At 36.2% G+C, this 16,095-nt stretch overlaps 2 protein-coding genes across 3 annotated transcripts; one reads left to right on the top strand and one right to left on the bottom strand.

The window, feature by feature from the left end:
• The first annotated feature begins 1,187 nt into the window (after nucleotides 1-1,187).
• On the top strand, nucleotides 1,188-5,808 carry LOC110759787 (vesicle-associated protein 2-2). Of its 2 annotated transcripts, none has more exons than XM_021961922.2 (9): nucleotides 1,188-1,374; nucleotides 2,055-2,163; nucleotides 2,622-2,692; nucleotides 2,831-2,912; nucleotides 3,293-3,408; nucleotides 3,682-3,858; nucleotides 4,149-4,625; nucleotides 4,850-4,927; nucleotides 5,376-5,808. In XM_021961922.2, the coding sequence occupies exons 2-9, from the start codon at nucleotides 2,115-2,117 to the stop codon at nucleotides 5,490-5,492; spliced, it is 1,167 nt and encodes a 388-aa protein (XP_021817614.1). In that variant the 5' UTR covers nucleotides 1,188-1,374; nucleotides 2,055-2,114; the 3' UTR covers nucleotides 5,493-5,808. The 2 variants fall into 2 exon arrangements, with proteins under 2 accessions (XP_021817614.1, XP_021817616.1); XM_021961924.2 differs by having other exon boundaries at nucleotides 1,190-1,374; nucleotides 4,152-4,625.
• Nucleotides 5,809-10,217: 4,409 nt separating this feature from the next.
• NHX2 (sodium hydrogen exchanger 2) lies at nucleotides 10,218-15,797 on the bottom strand. Its single transcript, XM_021961787.2, has 15 exons — nucleotides 15,365-15,797; nucleotides 14,655-14,999; nucleotides 14,420-14,538; nucleotides 13,459-13,556; nucleotides 13,237-13,296; nucleotides 13,113-13,159; nucleotides 12,830-13,024; nucleotides 12,691-12,737; nucleotides 12,469-12,535; nucleotides 12,223-12,323; nucleotides 12,008-12,109; nucleotides 11,716-11,854; nucleotides 11,562-11,624; nucleotides 11,119-11,202; nucleotides 10,218-10,859 (listed from the first exon to the last, which is right to left on the bottom strand). Exons 2-15 carry the CDS (start codon nucleotides 14,826-14,828, stop codon nucleotides 10,536-10,538), a joined length of 1,620 nt encoding a protein of 539 aa, XP_021817479.1. The 5' UTR covers nucleotides 14,829-14,999; nucleotides 15,365-15,797; the 3' UTR covers nucleotides 10,218-10,535.
• Nucleotides 15,798-16,095: the final 298 nt, after the last annotated feature.

Here is a 16,095-nt window from a genome sequence, read left to right as displayed (position 1 = left end):
GAATGCACCAATGTGGATAGAGATTCAAAACCCCTAAGCACTTAATAAATATTTGTGTAAATCCTCCCTCACGTAATCACTTGTACTAAACATATCATTAGAATTTTAATTGTTTATGTTAATGAAATTTACGTGTAATTTGGTTCCTTAATATAATTTTGCTATTGCATTCCTAGTTCCTTAGGTTTTCTTCAATTTCTCTTTGCATATTATAGAAATCTATATATATAAAGCATATACGGAGAATGGCGAAACATTCAAAATACCAAAAAATTACTCTTGATTAGTAATAATATTAAGAAGTGAAAATATTAAATGAATGAGGATTATATAGTCAATTTATACTTTTTTTTTATTAACAAAATTTAACATAAAAAAAACAAATCAGAACATTGGTCTTATTTTTATGTAACAACCCATTTTATCTTTCTTAGAGCTTGTTTGGAAGTGATTCTGGATAGGCCAAAATCAATTTTGGGAAGAAGAACCTCCCACGTGCTTCTCTATATAATAACTTTAAGTTATTTTAAGTGATTTAAGGGAGAAGCAGCTCTCATGTGCTTCTTCATAAAATCACTTAAAATAACTTAAAGTGATTATATGAAGAAGTGATTCTTCATATAAGTGATTTTTGGGCTATCCAAAATCACTCCCAAATAAGCCCTTAATTATGTAATTAAAAAAACCAATAGACACAAGTGTGCCAAGGAGTTAGTTATAACTAAACATCTGATTTTGATCTCTAATTACACTTTTATACACGCACACATAAATTGTATCAATCCCCTATATTTATTTATTTATTTTTATTCAAATCAATCCTCTCTATTTATGCCCCTTCATAAGTTTATTTTTATTTGATTCAACAATACAGCAAATTATCCTTCATGAAATTTAAATACATAATATTTTGCAACGAAATGAAGAAGGAATCATTGGGCCTGCACTTGTTTGACTCTCCCTTATGGCGTTTTGGAATCTGACGGCGTAAGAAGGGCTCAGTTAGTCTTTTTTGTTTATTTGGGCTTCGGCCCGTATTTAAACTCGCCCGAGTGAGACAGGGGCAAATATCAAGAAAGAGGGACCCGTATTCCATAAAACCCGACCATTGGAGAAAGGCGGGTCGTCCAAACTCCTAACGGCGGGTACAACTAACGCCACCAGCAGCAGATTTGGTTAGTTGCCTTTCACTTTCTCCCGTCAATATATTAGCACTGTAATGTTTCAGGCCACCAAACGCATACTCTCTCTCTAGAATCTAGGGCTTGACTTTATCGATTCTATCAAACTTTCCCTCTCTATTCTATTATATTCATCCAAACGCGGCATTTCCACGCCATTTCAGCTCCTCTCCGGTTCTCTCTGTCCAAACAGGTAAAAGTTTTCTCTTCCCTCTGATCCAAACGTCGTCGTCTCTGAAGTTCATCCCCACTCAGTATTCTGAGCACTATTCTCTTCAGAAGAAGACGCGATAAACGGCGTCGTCCCTTTTCAGCTCGTTTTCCTCTGCTTGTTTTTTGTGTTTTGGGGAAGGACTCGGAATTGAGTTGAGTTCGTCTAGACTGAACCTGAAACACTGTTGAGCTGGTTCTTTGTTTTTGAGAAAAAATAATAATAATCACGTCGTCGTTCCGGTGACGAGTTTTGACGGTACGAGTTGAGAAAAGAGTCAAACTCTCAACCCGGTGTTAGTGTTTTGATCTTTGGTCTGTGTTGTGTTTGGTTGCTGAGAAAAGCGGGAATGGAAATTAATTGATTCTGATTTTCCGACAACTTTATCATGATTCTCTTCTTTTGGTTTTCGGATCTAGTGCATGAAACTTTTTACTACTTTTGGTTTTCTTTTTCCTCATCTCTGTCTCTCTCTTATTTTCGTTAATTAATATTACTGGGTCCCAAGGATTGAATAATTTGAGTCATATACTCAATTACTATGTTTTCATTTCTAAGATTTTCTCATCAACCAAACGGTGTGTCAGTCACCAACATATTATGAGCATTGTGTACGGATTTTTAAGTTCTAAATATATTTTGAACATTTCATTGCTACGCAGTGAAAAAGGAGATTTGGATATCAGTATCTAGCGTTGGATTGTTGTGAAGTTGAGATAACAATGAGTACGCAAATTTTGGAGATTCAGCCCAAAGAATTGAAATTCTTATGTAAGTTCGTTTTTGGTAGATGGTCAATGCTAATCATTTTCTTTATGATCTGGTATCTTTGCGATCGCCACAACAATCATCTTTGGAATTTATTACGTTTTGGTGTTGTTGGTTTGCTGATTTCGTTTAGTTGACCCGCATAGTTGGACCTAAAATGTAGCGGTAATTTTTATTTTTTGTTAGTTCTTCTTTTAATCATTTAACTGTTTGCCTTCTATTTATGAGTTTAGCTCTTCTCTAGTTTTTCCGTACCGAATGGAGCATTGGTTTTGAAACTATGAATATTGAACAGATTAGTGCAGATTCTTGTTAATCTGTACCTGCAAACGGTTACTGTTACATAGCTAGATGTAAACATTGTATTGCTGGGCTGTGGTAATATTGGAATTGAAATAGGATATGTTTTAGTTTACCAATTACTTGGGAATTGTAAACTGACGGTGTAATTGTTTTCATAGTTGAATTGAAGAAGCAAAGCTCATGCTCAGTTACGCTAACGAACATGACCAACCGCCATGTTGCTTTTAAGGTGCGCACTGCATTTATTTGTTTTCCAAATTATTGAATTGTGTGTGTGTGTGTGTGTGTGTGTGTGTGTGTGTGTGTGCAATTTATTCAGGATGATGAAATGCTAGATGGAAATGTAACTTAGCAATGACATTGGCAGGTTAAAACTACATCCCCTAAGAAATACTGTGTGCGACCAAATGTTGGTGTTATCTTACCAAAATCTACTTTTGAATTTTCAGGTATGCCTTTTCATTTATCTCACCTAGTAAATTGTGAGTGTGTACTGATGTTTGATTTTGCATGTAAGCATTTCTTCATCAACGTGTACAGAAGGATGAAATTTCAAGCTTAAGTTCCACTTCTGGATTTTTGGCTTAAGTGATAGAAGAAAAAAAAAAATTATTGTTTTATGAATCATGATATGCTATACTGGGGTTGCACTTTGACATTTTTACTCTGCTCTCTCCTCATGGACAGAGTAAAGTACCATTGCAATTATCTGCTTTAGATAGATTTGTAATGGAATCATTTGTTTGGTCTTACTCTGCAGTCTATTTTCTGATTGTTTTCTCCTTTAATCAGTCTTGTTTAACAATTTTGACTCTGACTATCAACATAGTTACAATGCAAGCTCCAAGGGCAGCTCCACCTGATATGGAATGCAGAGATAAGTTCTTAATCCAAAGCACAATTGTTTCTTCTGGGACAACTGATGAGGATATTACAGCTAGCATGGTAAGTCTTGGTAATTGTTGTTGGCCTTAAGGTTTTGTGTTCGTTTCTCATTTTCTAGTCTTGATAATTGTTGTTGGCCTTAAGATTTATATTCATTTCTCATTTTCTAGTCTTGGTAATTGTTGTTGGCCTTAAGATTTTGTATTCGTTTTTCATTTTCTAGTCTTGATAATTGTTGTTGGCCTTAAGATTTTATATTTGTTTCTCATTTTCTAGTATTGTTAATTGTTGTTTTAAGATTTTGTATTCGTTTCTCATTTTTTTCATTTACAGTTTGCTAAAGATGATGGCAAGTACATTGAAGAGAAAAAGCTAAGAGTAACCCTTATTAGTCCACCCAACTCACCAATGCTGTCACCAATCAAGGTAGACTTGAAGCAGGGGCTGGGGCATGAAGCTTTGAAAGATCAAGTATTTGGCGGGGTTGCAATCCTCCCTCAACAGAACATGGTTAGAGAAACTCTTCTTACGTCACAATGTTACAAACTTTAATTGGTCTTGTTATAACATTTTGCATTCTATGTTTATTCTATCATTCTCATTTTCTCCAGGAGCATTGCATTATCACTTAGGGAAAGGTATATGTTAATTATGACAACACAGTTGAGTAAATTTTTTTAGGAAGCATGGCTTTGCACCTTCAGGAACAGTTTCTTGATGTATTGTTATGTGGTTCAATTCCATCATGCAAGTATGCTGAATTCACTTACGTAACGTCATTTTGTGGTTCTTAAATGAAGCAGGTTACAAAGGATGCAAAGTTCACATCTGTTAATAGTAAGGAGTCCAAGCCAATAACGGATGCTGAGTTGAAACCAGCAAAGGATGTGGAGTTGAAACCAGCAAAGGGTGAGGAGTTCAAACCTGCAAAGGTTGTGGAGTTGAAACCAGCAAAGGATGTTGAGTTGAAACCAGCAAACGATGTTGAGTTGAAACCAGCAAAGGATGTGGAGTTGAGACCAGAAAAGGATGTGGAGTTGAGACCAGAAAAAGATGTGGAGTTGAGACCAGCAAAAGATGTGGAGTTGAAACCAACAAAGGATGTGGAGTTGAAACCATCAAAGGCTGTGGAGTTGAAACCATCAAAGGCTGTGGAATTGAAACTAGCAAGAGATGTGGAGTTGAATGCAGAAAAGATTGTGGAAGACTTGAAGTTGGTTAAAGATATTCAGCAGATAAAATCAAAGCTAAATGAACTTGAATTAAAGCTGAGCCAGGTTTTGGTCTTTGCATAATTTTCTTTCCAAATTTATGATACAATTGTTGTGGTTCTTATTCTTTGTCTGTAATTTGCATGTAGAAACTGGACTCTAGCAGTATACCTCTTAATTATGCTAAAATTTTGCTGATTGGTTATTTGTCTGATACACTACTTGGATGGTTGTCAAAATATAATATTAACCAAGCTCCTTTTCTTTTTATTTTTTACTTCTTTTTCCAGGCTGAAGTTACTATTTTAAAGCTAACAGAGGAGAGGAGTTCAAGCATTCAGGAGAGAAAAAAATTACAGGAGCAATTAGTAATTTCTTGCACCCCATCCTTTTCTTTTCCGGTAGTTTTGTTGTTTGTCTAGGGATGAGTTTCTGCCGAGGTCTGAATTGTTTGGTTTTTGTGGTTATTGGCTGTCTAAGGCTTGGATAATCCAATGTTACAATGGTTTGAGCATTTAAGTGCATTGAAGTTCTATTTCTGGTTTGTTACTGTGTTCATCCAACCGCTCTCTAGGTTTTCTTTTGTTGAACATCTACTTTAAATTGCCTACTTGGGGTTTATATTGAGGATGAAATGGTTTATCTTTTAAATTTCCTGTAATTTGCATGCAGAAATATGTTCCTTTTAAAAATGAGGCAGTGCTTTAATTTGTGTGCTCAACTCTTTGGTTATGCTAACCCCTCTCTCACTGCGCACTTGTATTTGCACCTTATTGAAACTCTTATTCATGAAATTGTTATGTACTTTTATTGCAGGCACAACTGAACCAAAGGGGGGCGAGTGTGAAAAGAGTCCAAGTTGGGTTTCCTCTACTATTTGTTTGTATGGTGGCGCTTATCAGTGTTGCTCTTGGATACCGTCTTCACCCTTGAAACAATGTGTATGAAGCTACTACCGTCAGTCAGTAATTAGATAAATGCGTATAAAATCATTTTCCTCTCATTATAAATGTATAGATGAGGTATACAGGGGACAGTCTAGCCAATATACTCACAGATAAGTGAAGTACATGTATACGGGTTGTTTTCATCCCCGTAAAAGGGGGAAAAAAAACCATGTGAAAGCCTTGGTTGATAGCCAAGAAGCCATCTTTTTGTTTGTGCAGACATTTTATTGTGAATTTGTGATACTAGGGTTGAAAGTTTGGAACAAAAATTAGAATGAGAATTGGAGGCATGATGTTTTTAAGGATTAGTGTCTGTCTGTGCTAATTGATTGGTCTTTATTTTCAATGACCCTTGTCTTATCTGACCAACTTATTAGTTTGTATAATCTACTTTTGTTTCTATTGTGGAACACTCTGCAGTTCATGCATCCACCATGGGATTCAAAAGTTAATGTAGTAAATATGATCACAGTAAAAGAAATCAAGTCAGAGCAAAGCTAGACATCAGAAAAAGTCAGATCAAAGCTAGATATCAAAAAATGTCAGATCAAAGATGTTTAAATTGGTCTGCACGTTTGCCAAAACTAAAGACGATTACTATCCAACGTTGGCAACAATTAAATTATAGCATAAATATACCAACAAAAAGATTTTTTATTTTATTAAAGGGGTAAAAGTATAATTTCATATCCATCTGTAATTAGTTTTAAATTTTAACAAATGGCAGATTTGGAATGGGAGTACTTTTTACCTGGTGATAAGGTACTCTATAATCTTTCCTTTAGGAAGATAGTATACGTACATATTAAGAATGAGTAAAATCATTTTTTTAAAATGTATTCGAAAGTGGCTGGGTTCATTGCACCATATGATATCCCATCTTTTTTATTTGGAACATACCCCAAATCCATCCTAAAGTTTCCTCTTACATGCATTAAAATTTTCATACATTGCAAATTTCCTATTGACCAAAAAAAAAAGAAGAAAAGTTTCCCTTTTAACACATCAAAATTCGTCGTTTAAATTTGGAAGATGCACCCAATCCAGCATTCAAATCATCTCTATGAACCATGCTTTGCTAGTCAGATTTCCCTCATCCCAGAAACTTGAGTTGTTAAATCAACAATTACAACAAGAGATGTCTTCTCTAAAAAAATGCTTTCCTCTTACCTTAGAGCATCCACAGTGGGTGGGTGTAATTTTCGAGGGTGTAAAGCCACTTTTACATCCCCTTTACACCTCCAGAGGTTGTAAATATGGTTTTTCCTCCAATGAAAAATATGTAAATCTAAAGATATATAATTGATTTTGCTCACTTTTGTCCACATTTTCTCACTTTTTCTCATGTAGGCCCTACCTGCAAGGGATGTAAAAGAGGATGCACATGTGCATCTAAATTTGCATCTCACGGTTGTGATGTAAATTTACAATCGTTTTGCAGGTGATTCCAATCACAATTGATGTATATTTAACATAAACCTCATTATACAACCCCCCACTGGAGATGCTCTTACTGCTTATTCTTTTTGTCACCATTGCAAGTACAACAGAGTATCAAGTGCATCCTCCCTGGGAGCTTTTGGACCCCAACGATCCAAATGTGATAAATGCTGCCAAGTTTGCGGTCTTGGAATACAACAAGAACATCACCAGCAGCAGCAACAAGCTACTTTTCAAAAATGTGAATTGGTGTGAATACGCTTATCTAGCAGGCGCATTTTATGGGCTTGAAATTGCCGCCAAAAACGAGTCGTTACCTTCTCCGCCACAGAATTATTTTGTCGAGGATTAGGCCAAATTTGCTAGACCTATGAAATTGAGAGGTTTTCGTAACGCTACAGAAGACGAATAATGTTTTATGTCGCTTATAACAAAATAAATAGAGAATGTTTTATTTGGGCTCTGGCCTTGTTGCATTGATGCTGAGATCTTTTTTTTTTGTTTTTTGTTTTTTGTTTTTTTTTGTTTTTTGGGAGAAAGAGAATTCATTCATAAAACCAAAGACGTACAAAGAGCAACATAATACAATGGCCTCGTTAAAACCTTCCTAGGACAACCTCACGAGACAAACCCCAAGGGAGGAAAGAGTACCACACATGTTATGGACTAACAAGAGAGTCCAATTCAGGTCAATTTGGACAATTACAATAAAAGAACAAATCAAAAATGAAAACTAACACAAAGAGTTCCGACAAGAACCACAACTAGAGACCAACATAGTAGACCCACATAAAAGGACCCCCCCAATAGTAAACCCACAAGAGAGGACCACATAACATCCTAACTGTCAAAAGAAGCATTTTATGAGCAAAATCATAGTTCTTTGACACCCTCACAAACGGCAAGGCATACCATAGTAGAAACCATGAGAGAACACGAAGGAGGAACACAGAAACAACAATAAAAGGACTCATGAGAAGCACTCCATTTCAACTCAAAACTTGACAAAGAAAACCTCCTATGACCAAGCATAGTTCTTCGGTCGGCGCAGAGTAGAGAATAGCACCACATCCCATCAATTATCACCAACGTCGTTGATGCTGCCGTTGTTAAAATAGAGACAAAACATTAACCACCAGGTATCACAACTCTCTCGAGGAGAGACACAATCCAGCGTCACTACTGTCGCTGCCGTTAAGAGACAACACTAGTCACCTAGAACACTGCAAACACAACCAAACAAAACAAACAGAAAAACATACCTTGATCCAAACAGATCTAGACCATCTGGGGAGTGGAAGGGAAGGAGAAGAAGGGATAAGAGGAAGGGAAAAGATGAGAGAAAAAAAAAAGGGAGATGAGGAGAGGAAGGGGAAGATGAGCGGAGGGGAGGAAAGGCAGTGGCCACCTCCCCCACTTAGCTTCCTTGCAGTTGGTTGTCGGCAATGAGAAAAGGGACCAGGGTGCAGCTAAGGTTTTTTGCCAATTAGGTCAACTTGTTTATGGGTAGCAATTTTTCCAATTCTAGTTTTGGGGAAATGCCCGCTGAGATCAGTTTGTTGAGTCTCACTTTTATGATGTGTTACTCTACCTTGGTGGGTTTCTAATAAACTTTAGTTTCGGAAAAAAAAATAAATAAATAAATTGAGAATGCAATAAAAGTTTTTTGTTTGTTTGTTGATAAAGATGCTTTATTAGAATACCATAAGAGTATACATCGGAGAAGATGAAAACATCCAAAAACCAACGTGAGTCAGGAGCAAGAGCTTAAAAAAAGTCGCAACATGAACTAATCACGAGGAAACAAAAAACAGAGATGAAAGAAGACTACTGCCCAAAACAATACATTAGTGGAGTCCAGTGATGGAGCAATAATAGCCTCGTTAAAATCTTGCCTTAAAAAACCCCAAATGAAAGAAAATCCAGGAAAAAGAGTACACTGTAAAATCCCCAAATGAATGCAATAAAAGTTTATAAATTATCTATTGGTGCAAAAGTAAATTAATTTTTTTTTATCATTTGAACTAAAGGTCTTTATATATATATATAAAGTACAAGCGATAGTCTAAATTAGAGGGAAGAGGGATTTCTCTCACACACACACACAAATGATGTCATAGGGGTTCGAACCTGAGACCTCTTGTCTGCAAATTAAGGCTCATTTCCACTAGGTTAGACCCGTTGGCTAAAGGGTCTTACTTATGCCACAACATGTTTGTTAAATAGTCTATGCTTATTTTGAGTATGATAGTGCAACACCTATATTGCACTGACACTCCACTAAGCCCAAGCGTCAGAGTGTCGGACACTCGTGTCCACGATCAAAACACTCCTCATACATGGTCAAAAAACTCTCCGAACACCGGTCAACTTATACTCATGGTCAACTAATGTGTTAATTCAATTATAATTCATATAAAATTAATAAACTATATTTGAAAGGCTTGGAAAGCTTGAATTTCACTATATATGATATTGTGAAATTGGAGTATGAACATCAATAATTTATTTTTTCAAATATATATAAGTATTATTATATAATAAATTAAAAATTGATGTGTCCCCATGTCGTGTATCTATGTCTGTGCAACATAGGCAACTGCGATCTAATTTTTTTATACTATTTATTAAGAGTGTTGTTATTTCCACCCACCTTATCTTCAAAATTTTAAAGACAAAACATCAATACACCACCCAACGCATTTTATACCATGTTATGAACTTGACCATAATACTAAAAGGGAACGTTGTATTGTATTGAATTAGAAATAATTTTAATGTTTTTAAACCAGATTCAATACAATGTTTTTGAACCTGGAACCTGGATCAGGATGGATTATTTCATTTCATTATTTAGAGATTCATTTTCACATGTCTTTCTTTGACTCTTTCTCGCTCCTCTTCTTATTTTGAGTTTGAGTTTGAGTTTTCTGTTTCATTTCATTTTTATAGTTGCTCGTTTTGACTATTCCAATTTCCATCGGTGGTAATCTATTAGGCTAGCCTAGCCGCAATTAAACCATAATTAAGCGCTTCTGAAAAATTCATTTGTCGAGTCTAGTGTATAGATTCACTTCATAGGTTTTTACATTTGGGTCTAGACTAGAAAGGTATCCAAGGTGAGGTGTATTGAATTTGAGGGGGATAAGCTGTTGCGTTGCGGGTGTGTTTAGAAAATGCATGGGTGCCTAACTGTTGCCTTTTCTATTAACTCAATACACTCTTTTAACTTACCAATCTTAGCAAGCACAAAGCAACAGAACACACAAAGTGAAGAAACAGAGCAAGGAAAAGTTATAATGTCAACATTATATTACATTAACATTGCATTGATCTATCAGATTCAACACAAGAGGCAACCAACCTCCATCCGATCTGATGATTGAAGCAAATAAAATAATCTATACAAAAATTACATTGTAGAAAGAGATGGTCACAACATATGGTACACTACCTTTGATAAGCTAAAACCTCAAAAATAAATAAATAAATAATCACATGCTGATTTGAAAGTCATGCATCAGTTGGCCTTTATCAGGATATACACAACTTACAATTTATTTCACTTATTGCTCCACTATATATCTTCTCATTGCCACTGAGTGTTGTTCCGTTCGGTTGGTGAGCCTGGAACAAAGGGAACAAAACCCCGGCCGCCAAACACTGGACGCATGAAGGCGTTATCAAACTTACGCCAATAGCGATGGACAGTGTGTGTTGGAGTTGTCAGAAGATCACGTATGCTGGCCGGCCGCCGAACCTCTTGGCTACCCAGATCACCTTCAGAATCCTGCCCAAGAAGTGGAACAATGATTGATTTTGGAGTGTTTGGTTCTGACAACACCATGCTGGTTGTTTGTTTTGAATGAGGCACCAAGAACCTTATAAGAGGCTTTGTCATCAAACCAAACACCTGAACACAAATCCAGTGAAAATAATCATTCCCGATTCCAAGAAAATGAACATGTATCATACATAAGTAAATCCAAATTTGCCGCAAACATGAAATTAATGTGGATATTGGTGGCCATCAAATTTAAACTTCTGGTTGACACAAAAACCATTGGAAACAGAATGAATTAAAAAATGGCAAACCACTGCAAGTTCCGTAAGTAAACAAGGATAGTTTAAGACAATGCTGCAATACACAGAATCCAGAGGAGAGGCCTTACCACTGTGCTGACGAGAACAACAGTTATCGTGCTAGTGATCAAGATTGCATTCGGTCGCAATTGTGTGTGGCCTGACCTTGTAAACTGCATTCAAAGGAAAATTCTATTATATCATACCATTTCCCTTTCCTTAAATCTCTGCTTACATCCTGAAATTTTTCTAGTAGATTCCACAGAAGGCCAACAAATTTTCACTAGCATATTTTCTCCAAATAATGCTTAATTACTTCTGAAGGATTGTTAATGCTATACAAGATTTTTGTGTGTGTCCAAAAACTACTTGATTACTAGACGGTGCTACTGCCATTAAAAACACAAACCTGATATAGTACAAATATCTTTTGACAATATAATAAACGTTCTCAATTTAATAAAATTCTCATGAATGGCGATTTTTTAATTTTTCTCTATGACAAGTAGGGAGATAAAAATGTATAACTTGCCTGATTATAAGCAAGTGCTATAGACACAGCACCTCTCATGAGACCAGCCCACCATATTATCACCTACAGTAACAAAAATGTTGGTTTAATGTGTTAGTTCACTATATCAGATGGGAAAAAAAAGGTGGTGCCACTGAAAAAACAGAGTGCTTACTTGCTGCCGGAGGCTAATTTTCTCATTTGGATTTTTCTTAGCTAAGTTCGACAAAAATGATAGGGGGAAAACAAAAGCTGCTCTTCCGAGCATAAGAAGACCTAGCAGTATTGAACTCACTGCCACTGATGTTCCAGGACTGCAAATGCAAAATCAAGCACCACATGTAAACCCACTAGAGAGTTAGTAGAAATCAGTTATGTTCTAGAACTTGTGTCAAAGATATGATGGGATAATGTTACGAGCAGATACAAGGTTCAAAACCATTCTGTGTGAACAAATAACGACATACCTGTCACTTACAAATCTCCACTTTTCAATGTCCAAGGCATCCATACCAACATAAAGAAAGATAAAAATCTCAGCAACAAATGACAAGGTTGCAAACGCATGCCTGTAAAATTTTGTTGAAAAATTCAAACAATTAGTTAAACGGCCTATTAACCTGTGTCCTATACAGGACCATTGCTTTCAAATGGCTTGGAGGTAATTTTCAGGAAGCCATACTTGGTTGTGACTCTTGAACTCTCAGTCACATTATGCCAAGTGTAATGGGACATCACAATCCCACAAAAGAATACAGTGAGAATGCCACTCAAGTAGAATAACTGCAACACACATCAAATATATCACTATTAAAGTTGTTTATATGCCTAAAGCAATAAGATCCAAATAAACACTTGAAGCTGGGAAGGAGGAGGGAAGAAGGCTTTGAGCCTTCTGTAGAATGCCCAGAGTAGAGGAGAAGCTTACTTCAGCCAGTATATATGACAGGTATGCCATGAGCATCATAAGAGCAACCTCGCGATCTGTAGAGTGCCTGAATTATGTCAGAAACCAAGTTGTGTCAGGAAAAAAAATCTTCTCTAAAACTGCTGTGGTTTCAACATAGAAATAAAAAACCTTGAGACGCTAAACAAAACAGGACCCTAAAACTCTAGGCATGACTTGAATATATAAATTATGAAAATTTACCTGCCAAAATAAAGCTTTTTAATAATGTAAGCACTGAGCAGCCCTGCCTACAAGAGAGAGAAGTCATACCAAGGTACAAAAAACGAAAACAATATAGCACACTTGTATATATGGACACGGAATAGAGATGGGTACTTACAAACACTCCTAGCATGGTGCTTGTGAAAAACAAATATAAGAAGTTGCCCATAAAATGCAAAGCAATTCTGGAATCAATGTGAGTGAGATCAAAGCTTTGGATAGCATTGAAAAGCACCACAGATGTAGCATCGTTAACAACACCCTCCCCAAATACAAGACTGTAGAGTAAAGGTGTCTCATCCTGATTGAGCACCTGGACCATTGGGTAAACAACTTTAGTGTTGAATTGTTGATGCTTATTTATTTGAAAAACTCAGAAGCAACATTGATATGTGCCCTACCTGCAACGTGCATACAGAATCCGTTGCAGCAAATATTGCACCAATTGCTGCAAACAGGAGCTTAAAATAGTTAGACCACAAATAGAATTTCAAGAAACAAGTGAAACAAAGAAAATGATATTACCAAGATAATCCCCTATATCCAGGGAACCAATGTCCAGTTTCTTAAATATTTGTGTAGCACCTGAGTCAAGCAAAGACACAATAAGTAAAATGTTCAGATTTCTGTATCACACTTGTTTTATCCACCAGGAAGAAAGGCACGTGTCATAGGACTCATAACTCATAAATTAAAACTGCTATTATGCTCATCATGGTAACATCATGTACAGAGTTATGAGCATACCTAATGATATGATGCAGAAGGATATTAATGTTCCAATAGCACCAAACATTACAATAGTGATGAAGTTTACAAAGAACTGCTTCTTTTTCACCTGAAACCTGATACACATAGCAAAGACCAAAACATGAATTATAAGCTCAGAGAAGAAGACAAGTCTTATTGATTAGTGACCAATATGAGAGTAACTAAGGCAATGGCAAATGGAAACTTCAACAGAAACGAGAAAATTAGAGTTCTGCTTGCGGGACGTAAATAAATGATGTTGTGTAGCCTCAGTACACATTTATAAATAAAAAAAGCCTCCGATTGTTCATTAGTGTACATTGCAATATCCTTAAATCCTAGCATGTGCAAATAGCCTAATTCAGCATGCTAACATATCAAATTTATATGCTTATTTAAATGGAATAACTAATTAATGACAAAGTTATTAATATTCCTTGATTATGGATATGTTGGAGCTGAAATCCATTGGACAGTACGCCCATCCAGGCCTGACACTGGATGCACAACACAAGTACAGTTTAATTTGTAAGCCTAAAACAATTTTGAGTCCTTGAGACATCCATTTAGTAACACTTGTAAATGTATACATAGCGTATGCTGATGCTTTTTCTTTCTATGATTATAAACAACTGATTTAATTTTTTTAAAAAAAATTGGATCTTGAGACTTTCATAAACCAGAACAGTTTCTTTTACTACTAGTACTCTAAGCTACTACTAATCCGTTTTTTGCTTTATATAAAACTAACATCCTAGGAACTTAATGCTTTTGAAGCTGTAAACAAAAAAAATGGCATAGTAATATACAACACCTACTATATAGAAACACTTGTGCTGAGGATTGCACAGATGTAGTAAAAGCAAAACAATAATCAACTATATATCAGGGATTAACTAACCATCACATTATCGCATGGACTTGTCAGACAAATATATAAACGGTACAGAACACTCACCCAGCATTAAAAATAATAGGTGGCAGAAGGTATATAAAGAAAAGATCTTCACTGAAAACCAAAAGATGCGAGCTTTTTCCTCTACTGATCAGAAGAATAACAATCCCAGTACAAACTCCCTACAAGAGAACCACATAAAATAAATCAGAATTTGCCATAACACACGTATGATATATAATTCAGACTTTTCTTATGTTCTGTTTTATTTTTATCAGTAACTGAAGCAACCACTCACAATCAAAAGGGCAGTGATTGACTCATTCACCCATCGATTCTCCTCGAGAAGATGTCCGATCACAATACAAGCTAAAAGGAGCGCCACAAATAGGTTCATGGAAACCACAGAGGAGTGATCTGAAGTGGATAGAGTTTGTAACTTTGACATCAAATAGCTCAAATGAGCAGCCATTGTATCCGCCTCTGTTAAGAGATTAAACGACCAACCAATATGCAATAAGCTAATTTGATTATCTTTCCAGAGAAAACAGATTAAGATTCTTTCTCAAACTTGTATTGGCGGAATCTATGTCTCCGAACTGTCCATCTCAACAATCTTTGATTATCATGAACCTTATGAACTCTGCATTAAAACGAAAAGGCACACATCTCTATCAGTCCAGCTGGGAAGCGCTTCTGAAAACATATTTTGAGTTTTCAAAAGCAAAATTTGGAAGGCAAAATGCGAAAACGAAAAGAGAAGCTTTGAAGAATATGTTACATGCATCTACACATACAAAATGCCAAAAGTTAAAAAAGCAATGTTAGGTTGCTGAGAATTGAGAAAATGTAGGGAAATAACCACTTTTAGAATGTTTTAGAATTCAAACGACAAAGAGCTGACTTTCCTTCATTCTTCTCAGTTTTCTCGGCAACCAAACTAAAAACATAAAAATTAAATAAATAAAGAATTCTCATTTTCCAACAATTCATAAATAAAATGCTTACCAAGGAGGTTCGAAGAACATGCATAGCAGCACAAAATGAAGCACTCACGAAGCTTGTAATCCTTGTTACTTTAAAAACGACCGAGCTGAATATCAAATTGAGCCTCGTGCTTTGGATAAAATGCCAAATTCAACCTTGTGATTTGGATCGAATGTCAAATTCACACAGAGAGAGTTCCAACAGAGGGTGGAACTCAATTTCTGCTTCAAATTCTCTGGAAATGAAAACGCTCCGTATTGCTGACTGCAAATGGGAGAATTTCCGAGCTCAACGAGAAAAAGAAAATTGCTTTTGCTTCCAACAAACGAAACAAGGGAAGAACATATTCTAAATATATATTTTCTGATTGGAAGCCTCTGGAAACAGCGAGAATACGAAAGAAAATTTGTAGAGAAAATGGAAGAAAAAGTTTGAAGAGAGAGAGAGAGAGAAGCGTGTGATTTTAGCTTTAAGGGAAAACAGAGGAGGACCCAAAACGAAACACGCAGGGGGTTGATGTCTGATTTGACACGGCCGGATGTAGCGGAATGTGGCAAGTGGTGTAGATCTCGACCGTTGGTTGCGGGTGATTAAAATGATTGTGTTTTCATCGGGTGGCGGGAGATTCTTGCTGTAGGGTTTGGGTGGGTTGTGGTATTAACTGATTAATACCGTTGAGGAAACGCAAAGACACTGAAACTCAGCCACTCGCGTCGTTGTTTGCCTTGCGGAAAATGACTGTATAAAATGTT

Source organism: Prunus avium, chromosome 6, assembly GCF_965620075.1.
Source record: "Prunus avium chromosome 6, drPruAviu1.hap1.1, whole genome shotgun sequence".
Taxonomy (NCBI): Eukaryota; Viridiplantae; Streptophyta; class Magnoliopsida; order Rosales; family Rosaceae; genus Prunus; species Prunus avium.
This window is presented reverse-complemented; position numbering and strand designations above follow the sequence as displayed.